At 37.4% G+C, this 10,496-nt stretch overlaps 1 protein-coding gene across 1 annotated transcript in view; it reads left to right on the top strand.

Annotated features, from left to right (window-relative positions):
* Positions 1-10,496, top strand: part of NR3C1 (nuclear receptor subfamily 3, group C, member 1 (glucocorticoid receptor)) — a 121,427-nt gene that overhangs the window by 95,687 nt on the left and 15,244 nt on the right. Inside the window, exons 6-8 of the mRNA XM_010850446.1 lie at positions 5,459-5,737; positions 6,265-6,409; positions 10,152-10,282. Of these exons, the coding sequence (XP_010848748.1) occupies positions 5,459-5,737; positions 6,265-6,409; positions 10,152-10,282 (555 nt within the window). The remainder of the gene's footprint in view (positions 1-5,458; positions 5,738-6,264; positions 6,410-10,151; positions 10,283-10,496) is intronic.

Raw genomic sequence — 10,496 nt, 5'->3', positions numbered from 1 at the left:
GCTACTAACCCTGGGGTTCTTCATTTCTTCCTTTTCTAGTTGCTTTAGGTGTAGAGTTAGGTTATTTATTTGACTTTTTTCTTGTTTCTTGAGGTATGCCTGTATTGCTATGAACTTTCCCCTTAGGACTGCTTTTACAGTGTCCCACAGGTTTTGGGTTGTTGTGTTTTCATTTTCATTCGTTTCTATGCATTTTTTGATTTCTTCTGTGATTTGTTGGTTATTCAGCAGCGTGTTGTTCCGCCTCCATATGTTGGAATTTTTAATAGTTTTTCTCCTGTAATTGAGATCTAATCTTACTGCATTGTTGTCAGAAAAGATGCTTGGAATGATTTCAATTTTCTTTGAATTTACCAAGGCTAGATTTATGGCCCAGGATGTGATCTATCCTGGAGAAGTTTCCATGTGCGTTTGAGAAAAAGGTGAAATTCATTGTTTTGGGGTGAAATATCCTATAGATATTAGGTCTAACTGGTCTATTAAATGAGTATTTCATATTCTGTTTAAGGTTATCAACTCTTATTACATAGACTGACTTCATTATAGCCAAACTATACATGAAGAAAGAAAATTATGTAATAATCAAACTTGTAATACTTGAAGAAACATTACTTTGGTCTTTATTTCTTTTTTCAAACACAACTATTTGCTAGGGTTAGTATAGAAACAAGTCAGAATTATTCTGTTATTTACCTTTTACTTTGCATATACATGTATATATCAATCTTTTATTTCGAACCTACAGTGGGGAAAAAGTGAAGAAAGCCTTCAATGGGTTTTTTCAAGCAAAGAAGAAATGTGAAACTAATTATGAATGAGTTTCATATTCTTGCTTATATAACAAGTGTAATTAACATTGATATTATTTGAAATCTTTTCCCTGGGGTAGCAAGTTTGGAATTTTGCTTTAGTTGAAGGTGGTAGTGGTGCACTTCAATTCAGCAAGTTTTCACCAAAGCAGGCATTAGACATAAAATGAATAAAACAGTGTCTGTATTCAAAATCAGTAAAATAGTGCCTGTACTCAAGCACTTTACTGTCTAGTTAGGTTGCAGAGTCAACACAAAATGGTACAACACACTACAAGATAAACAGGAGCAAGAGGTCGGTCACCTGATTCTGTCCTAAAAGGCCAAAAAAAAAAAGCAACACTGAATTTTAAATCTAGAGATGTTCAGTAGGAGTTAGATGGAAAATCGGGGCAGAGACAGGATCAGACTTGAATTTTGGAAAGACTAATCTACGAACAAAGCTAGTGGAGGTGATAGAATTCCAGCTGAGCTGTTTCAAATCCTAAAAGATGATGCTGTGAAAGTGTTACACTCAGTATGCCAGCAAATTTGGAAAACACAGCAATGGCCACAGGACTGAAAAAGGTCAGTTTTCATTCCAATCCCAAAGAAAGGCAATGCCAAAGAATGCTCAAACTACCACACAGTGGCACTCAACAACACACTAGTAAAGTAATGCTCAAAATCCTCCAAGCCAGGCTTCAGCAATACGTGAACTTCCAGATGTTCAAGCTGGATTTAGAAAAGGCAGAGGAACCAGAGATCAAATTGCCAACATCCGCTGGATCATGGAAAAAACAAGAGAGTTCCAGAAAAACATCTATTTCTGCTTTATTGACTTACACCTAAGCTTTTGTGTGGATCACAACAAACTGGAAAATTCTTAAAGAAGATGGGAATACCAGACCACCTGACCTGCCTCCTGAGAAATCAATATGTAGGTCAGGAAGCAACAGTTAGAACTGGACATGGACCAACAGACTGGTTCCAAATCGGGAAAGGAGTACGTCAAGGCTGTATATTGTCACCCTGCTTATTTAACTTATATGCAGAGTACATCATGAGAAATGCCGGCTGAATGAAGCACAGGCTAGAATCAAGATTGGCAGGAGAAATATCAATAACCTCAGATATGCAGATGACACCACTCTTATGGCAGAAAGCAAAGAAGAACTAAAGAGCCTCTTGATGAAACTGAAAGAGGAAAGTGAAAAAGTTGGCTTAAAGCTCAATATTCCATAAACTAAGATCATGGCATCCGGTCCCATCACTTCATGGGAAATAGATGTGGAAACAGTGAGAGGCTTTATTTTGGGGGGCTCCAAAATCACTGCAGATGGTGACTGCAGCCAGGAAATTAAAAGACGCTTGCTCCTTGGAAGCAAAGTTATGACCAACCTAGACAGCATATTCAAAAGCAGAGACATTACTTTGCCAACAAAGGTCCATCTAGTCAAGACTATTGTGTTTCCAGTGGTCATGTATGGATGTGAGAGTTGGACCATAAAGCTAGCTGAGCACTGAAGAATTGATGCTTTTTAACTGTGGTGTTGGAGAAGACTCTTGAAAGAGTCCCTTGGACTGTAAGGAGATCCAACCAGTCCATCCTAAAGGAGATCAGTCCTGAATATTCATTGCAAGGACTGATGCTGGGAAAGATTCAAGGCAGGAGCAGAAGAGGATGACAGAGGATGAGATGGTTGGATGGCATCACCAACTTGATGGACATGAGTTTGAGCAAGCTCCAGGAGTTGGTGATGGACAGGGAAGCCTGGCGTACTGCAGTCTGTGGGGTCGCAAAGAGTCGGACCTGACTGAATGACTGAACTGAACTGAATCTTGTATATGGTGCTATTAGAGGAAGGATGAAATCCATGTGGTTCTTCTGACAGAAAAGAGACTAACTGTTGGGGCTATCCAGTACACACTGCGTACATGTTTTAAAACATAAAGTAGATTTATGGCTGTAACTGCAGTCTTAATTCCCCAATCCACACAAGAACATTCTCAGTTCTTCATATTACTTTGATAGCAAAAAAGATTAGTCTTTTCTTCACCATATTTAGAAACATTCATGACACATCAATCACTTAGCCCACTTTTTTCCCAGCATGCCTACGTTCTTAAACTTTACTACAGGGTGCCAATGTGTTAAACATTGATTTAAAGAAAATGATAAATGCCCATCTTCTTATAGGTGTTACCAAAGCTACAGAGATTGACTACAAATTCACGTAGACATTCAGTGCCACAAGGATAATTTATTACCAAAACCAGATAGTTATTCCTCATTTCTTACATCTCTGTGCATATTTTAGTTTCATCTTCCTTCTCTCTGACCATTTAAATGAATATGTATTAATGCATGCCAGGTTTTAGTGACTGGTTTATATGTTTTGCCCTCCAGCCCCAGTTTTACTGCTTTCCTTTAATTCCCCAAGTAGTTCATTCAAAGAACAAACTCAGCATTTGGTCCTATCACTAATACAGTGCGGCTGCTTTAACATCTTTAGATGCTTTCCCGAATACACACCAAGTTTAACTTTCATCTGGAGCTGAGCTCTAAGCAGTGTTAATCATCTTTTCACATGCCTATAGGCCACCAAAAAAGGGGGGTTGTTTGATTTTTGTTGACAAGTTGTATGAGCTGTTTGTATATTTTGAAAATTAAGCCCTGTTGAATCATTTGCAAGTATTTTCTTCCTGTCTTTAGATTGTCTTTTTATTTCTATTGCTTTGTGAGACTTACCTAAGAAAACATGGGTATGATTGTCAGAAAATCTTTTGCCTGTGTTCTCTTATAGAAGTTTTATGATAAGGTGAGAATACTTTAAAGTCCTCCAGTTTGTCATTATTCTTTCTTCTGCTCTAATGTAGAGTGTGAGAACACATATTCTAGACAAATTTAAAGTTATGGTTAATAGTAGTTTTTAAAGTACTGTTTCAGTGTATTTATTTGGGACATGCATGTTCTCATTTGTCAACAAAATATATACTTCCTGATTTTGAGGCCTGGGTGTCAGTAAGATATGATAACTTTGGTTGTTTAAAGAGTTCCCTTAATGTCTAGGAGCTCTTCCGTTTTTAACTTTGTCACTCCTCTTTAAACTTGGACTACGTGAATTCAGAATATTTTCCAACTGTATTTTACTACCAGTTGAGATGGTGATCGTGTGCCAAGAACTGTTTTATGCATTTTATATATTCTAACTGATTTAATTATCAACAGATCCTATGAGGTAGGTACTGACATTATCCTCATTTTATAGAAGAGGAAACAAAGGCCCAAAGAATAGGGCACAGATACCCAGCTACTCAGTGGCAGAGCCAGGATTATATTCCAACATGTTGGTTTCATATTTATGCTCTCTACTGCACCATACTGTGTCTTCAATAGAGCATGGTAAAATAAATTAGAGCATGTCTGTCGTGATTGTATTTCTCTGTTTTGAAACGTTAACTAAAAATTCTTAAATGTTTGAGCACAGAGCACAGTAAGAAATGGGACCATTCTACCCAACCAAACGACAGGGTTTGTTTTTTTTTTTTACCCCCAACACTGCACATGGATATACATAGTTCTTGCCCCTACATCTGTCCTCCGCAAACTATGTACTTTGTCATTTTAGGGACAAAATATATAATAATTATTTTTAAATGTGACTATCATTTACTTTTCCTTAACACAATGGTCTGCATACCTGATAACTGAGACAGATACACTTCTGCTTTCATACAACTTGCATTCCTTGTGCTTCCTTGGAGTTCTGAGTAATTTCTCTTTAAGAATACCGTAATTTGCTTGCTTTGGCCCCACATATAACCAGAAAAGAATAATATTTTCATTTGTCACTGGAACAAGTAAATTCAAGAATATGAATATGTCTGCTAAAAAAATCTACGGAATCCATGTTTTAATTCAATTATACTTTTCCAAACTAAGTCAAAAATAAAAGTTACTTTATATATGATATGAAAATAGATACTTTAGGCTTATAGAGTCATCAGTTAAAATCTCTTATAAAAGAAATTATACCCAGTGGTAATTTATATATTTTCTCTGAATGGCCACAAAGATTTTAAATCCCATATAGTATAGTATACATAATATAAAGGTGAAATGGGGATCTTTCTGCATGCATGATCTCCTGTGCAAGATCTTCTTACTATCTTGATAAGAAGGGGACTTTGTGCAAGACGATAAACAGTATCACTCTCTTCATTACACCCACAATTTAGATTAACCCTAAGCCACCACAGTTACTGGTATTACAAACTTAAATTCTTTCTTTCAGTTGATAGTAATTTGCCTTGTATAACTAATGAAATTTTTACTTTGGAGTGAAATTGAGACAGAAATTACTTTAATGGAAGAATATGTAAGTGATATGTTTATATTGTTTTAACATAGTAAGACATTTAACTGTAATGAAGAAGTAACTGTCTTGTTTGTAGAGGAAATTAAATGAACGGGTTCCTCTTGATTCTTTGCTTTCAGGAAAAACTGTTTTTCTCTTCTTTCGTGTCACTTTATCATAACTGCTACATAAAAGATTTCTCCTTTTTCAAATTAGTTTCAGCAACTGAAATACCTCTTGAATAAACCACGCTCTCCAAACTTTCCCATTACAGCTGAGTTCTATGTATTTTTTTTAATATACCCACAGCTCGAAAAACAAAGAAAAAGATAAAAGGAATTCAGCAGGCCACTACAGGAGTCTCGCAAGAAACTTCTGAAAATCCTGCTAACAAAACAATAGTTCCTGCAACATTACCACAACTCACACCTACGCTGGTGTCACTGCTGGAAGTCATTGAACCCGAGGTGTTATATGCAGGATATGACAGCTCTATTCCAGATTCAACTTGGCGGATCATGACCGCACTCAACATGTTAGGTGGGCGGCAGGTGATTGCAGCCGTGAAATGGGCAAAGGCAATACCAGGTAAGATGCAAAAGATAAGAGCACTAAGGTGTAAACCTTAGAATGTTTTACATAAAACACTCTGGCTCTGTATCACCTTAGTCCCATGGTTTCCTGTCATCCCTACTTAGTCAAGGGGTGAAGTGAAGTCACTCAGTTGTGTCCGACTCTTAGCTCCTCCGTCCGTGAGGTAGAGAGGTATAAATATCAGGAGCATTTTTTTAACTTAAATCCACTGAATGAGTAATGTCTGCCAGGATTCTTGGCTTTCTGTTTTACTTTTTAATATAGCATTTTAGTCTTTAGTCCATATTTACTCAAATAAGCAAAAGGTGACAAAAACTGGCTACTCTTTTTTCTAACATTGAATACTATTAAAAAATTATTGAGAGCTTTGGTCTTACATGTCAAATGACAAAGGAGAACTGTGTCCACTTAACACTTCATTTCTTCTATTAGCATCTTCCAAAACTGGCAGTTCCCAGAGAGAGGATCTTCTCTTTGGCAACTAGAGTGCTTCCTCATACCTTTTATTCCTCTTAATTCAGGATTCAGGAACTTGCATCTGGATGACCAAATGACTCTACTGCAATATTCATGGATGTTCCTCATGGCATTTGCCTTGGGGTGGAGATCATACAGACAATCATGTGCAAATATGCTGTGTTTTGCTCCTGATCTGATTATTAATGAGTAAGTTATTTGTTATTCATATTCCTTCAGGACTGAATCAGTCCTACCAGATTATCTTGGAACTGGGCAACCTACCAAGTATCTTGATGCAGAATTTATCAATGCTTAAGGCAGGCCAGAATGTACTACAGAGCAAATTGCATGTGGCATTATTACGGACCAGGACCTACTGAAGGATATTTTTTAAATAGCATCTCTTGGGGTCAGTAAAGTCTATAGCAAGGGAAAAGGAATCTTACTGTGGCATTGTTTTATTTATGTAATCGTATTTCAGAAAGGAAACAGCGTAATACAGTTCATGTTGATCTTACTTTCAGCAGGGACAATGAACAGATGAGGACAACTAGGATGAAGGGATGACAGATATGGACCCAAAGACAAGAAGCATCTCTTTGCATGGCAAGGCTCACTCAATGTGTATGAGTTGTAAAGAAAATGGGAGAGAACCAACCACACTAAGATTTGATAAATCAGCTTTCTCTAGTCCTCTAGGTCTATACCTGTGAAATATTTCAGATACCCATTCCCCGTATCCATTGCACTTGTTTTCTAACCAGCTTTCTGCTGCCTGTGTATCCTCCATCATGCTAAGTTTTTCTTCTTAACACACAGGTGTCTTCACTGAGCACTCAGTGCATATTCAGCATGGTTTCTGGCTTTCCAGAATCTGGCCTCATTTTATCTCTTGTTATTCTCCTTCACATATTCTTTTTCCCCTCAGATGATCTGTTCTTCAAACATACCCCTAGCTCATGATGGTCATACCACCAGGTAAAAACCTCTCTCCTGTATATCCCTAGCATTTATCACGTTCTACCTTTTATTACTACTTTTGCACTCACAGCTTATCTCCTTTATTAGATAGCAAACAGGGAAGTCACACACACTCACATATGCATACCCACTGATCTGGGCAGAAGGAGATCTGTATTCATGTGAGAAAAAGATTTTAAAACTGTGAGCTCTGGGTGCTGTTGACTATCCTGCTCCTACGAAGTTGCTTCAGTCATGTCTGACTCTGTGCAACCCCATAGATGGCAGCCCACCAGGATCCCCCGTCCCTGGGATTCTCCAGGCAAGAACACTGGAGTGGGTTGCCATTTCTTTCTCCAATGCATGAAAGTGAAGAGTGAAAGTGAAGTCGCTCAGTCGTATCCGACTCTTAGCGACCCCATGGACTGCAGCCCACCAGGCTCCTCCGTCCATGGGATTTTCCAGGCAAGAGTACTGGAGTGGGGTGCCACTGCCTTCTCCGGCTGTTGACTATGGGGGTCCAAAAAAAAAAATGAAATCTTCAACCATGTTATAACAGTCTCGCTATACTCCATGTGAGTTAATCCATCATTAGTAGTTTCTGTTCAGAACTGGATGCCATTGTAAAGTTTAAAAAAAATAAATATAGCCACTGATTGGCAAAAAAAACTATGTCCAGAGTGGCAAGAAGTTTAGAAATTAACATCAATGGATGGACAGAGGATGTGTAAAGAAGAAAATGAATGATGAGGATAGCCTAAAAAGATACCCTGTGAAGAGCAAGCAAACCTGCTGTTTCCACTGTTGGGTGTACCAAGCACAAAAATAACGGGTAGAAGATATAAAAAAGCATCTATTTGAGCCAGGTGTTAAACAGCAGGGCTTGCCTTATGACACAGTAAAGGTCAAGTCGTATCTGTTTTAGAGGAGACTGGATGATACTAGCTCTAGATATTTTAAAAGAGGCTTAACTGCTGAGTTAAACTTGCTGGCTAAGTTTCCCAGCACAGTGTTCATTTAATCATATTTGAGGATTTACCAAGTGTCACTGTTTTTAAGAGCTTGAGCTGTAATACGTAAGGCTCTGCTAACATGCAGATGAGGAAAACCAAACAAATGACCAAATTTATTTCAGAGAGCCATAACATTATAGTGTGGGGTACTATAGAAGACCTCTCTAAATATCTGAGCACTGAATAGTACAAAAGAACAAGCTTATAGGAGAGGTAGGGCATTTCAGGCAGAAGAGATGACTACAAAGGCTGACAAACAACCTTGGCATATGTGAGGAACTGAGAGAAAGCCAATAAGGACTTTCTCCGAGTTTAGATAAGTGGACAGGGACCAAGTCAAGCAGCATCTTAAAAGCCATAAGATAGACTTTGTTTTAGGAGCATGAAGAAGCCAGCGCTGGGAGGAGAGAGGGGCGGTTTCAAACAGAGGAAAACGGATTACAGGGGAACATCAAGTACCGCACTCCTAGTATGTGCCTGCTACCGTACTAGCAGAGAACGAGACAAACAGGGTTCCCTAACTTTACTGTTTACACTCTAGTTGGGGAGACACAGGTAACCATCAAAATAATTTTGAGTTTTTACTAGACAGAGGTCTTTTTCAGATGAGTCACTAGTGGCTTCTTGGAGGGGGTGTAACTGAGTGAGACGGGAAGGAGAAAAGACCAGTCTTCACGGTTAGAAGAAATATGACAAGAGGCATGTGAAATATGTACTGCAATCAAACTCTGTGCATTCTGTTAATTCTGTTAATTTTCAGTTAATAGGCACTGCATGTGCTTGACCAGGCCCGCTGTCCACACATACTTTCAGGTGTCCACTTCAAAGACAGATGGCACCTTGACCATCCATTGCCAAAAAAGGACTGCTCAATCTGCCGTGCCATGGCTTAAGAAGATTTAAGTTTTTTGATTAAATTTAATTAAAAATATATAGCTTATATGTAAGCTTAAACACCTTTGAATCTCTTAAGTACTTGCTGCTCATTTCAGAATCTGACCATGTTTACTTTAGAAGTTAAAACCATGTTGACAATGTCTATAGTCACTGTCTAAAAAGAAAGTTGAAGTCATTAATTGGAATAAAAGTGTGAATAGAGTTATGAAACACCAACATATCTTCTTTCATAAAATTAATCTGACTCAGTATTTATTTGGGAGGGTACTCAAATTTAGATTTAAACCATGATAGCATAACCTGGTATTTCTTACATAAAGTAGGAGTTACAGAAATTTTTTCTCAGTGTTCAACTTTATGGATGGCTTACAGAACAATAGTTTTTAAGTGGGCATTCTATTTCCCATTCTTGTCTCCTTATGCCATTGGGATAATAACCTTTTATTTTTTTCTTAAGTCCAAGGTCACTTTTTGTCAAAAAATTAAAAAACAGATCTTATTTTAAACCATGAAGAGACACAGTTTCAGGCTCTGTGTGTCATTTAAAAAGTTAGGAAACTTGAGAGATCTACTTGAAAATTGTAGTTGTGATCGTTAACTGTTGAGAACCCTAACTGAAAATTCATTTTGTAGTACCTTTAGTCGGAAGAATATTCAGTCACATAACATTGGTCAGAGGCAGATTTTTGGGTATCAGAAAGCCTAGAGTCAAGTTTTATTTCTGACCCTCTACCTAACTGTAAACATTATCACACACAGTTGTCTTTAGAATGCAGTGCTATGAAAAAAAATTATTTGATTTTCAACTGGGTAAGATTTAAAACTGTGTTGTCTAACTGCTCATATTCAAATACTACCATAAAAGCTTGATTTAAATGAATGACTGATAATAGATTCTATAGGAATAAATTCTAAATACTTAAGGAAAGCTTTCCAAACTTCAGATCAGAGGGAATTCACGTTAATTGCAATAGGTAGATGAGTTAAGAATGCTTTGCAAAATCAAACAGAAAAGTACTTTTTTGCAGAACAAGAATTACTTCTGTTTAACTCAAACACTTGATATTTGTCTTCCACAGGCAGAGAATGGCTTTACCCTGCATGTATGACCAATGTAAACATATGCTATATGTTTCCTCTGAGTTAAACAGGCTTCAGGTATCTTACGAAGAGTATCTCTGTATGAAAACCTTACTGCTCCTCTCTTCAGGTTGGTGGAACACCTATTCTCTTCTAAAATTGACTTCTGAAATATGTCAAAAACATAAAACATAGAAGTCTAGAAATAAAGGTTTGTTTGTATACAAAGCACTAAATAATTATACCTCTACTATTTCCTGGTACTTTAGATTTTCATAAATGTAAAATTTTAGAAAGGTTAAGATTAATAAGATAGATAAGTATCATGGAGAAATGGAGAGGTA

The sequence above is a fragment of the Bison bison genome, unplaced genomic scaffold (genome assembly GCF_000754665.1).
Source record: "Bison bison bison isolate TAMUID 2011002044 unplaced genomic scaffold, Bison_UMD1.0 scf7180017864291, whole genome shotgun sequence".
NCBI classification, from domain to species: Eukaryota; Metazoa; Chordata; class Mammalia; order Artiodactyla; family Bovidae; genus Bison; species Bison bison.
Note: the sequence above shows the minus strand (reverse complement) of the source record. Positions and strands in the feature narration are given on the sequence as shown.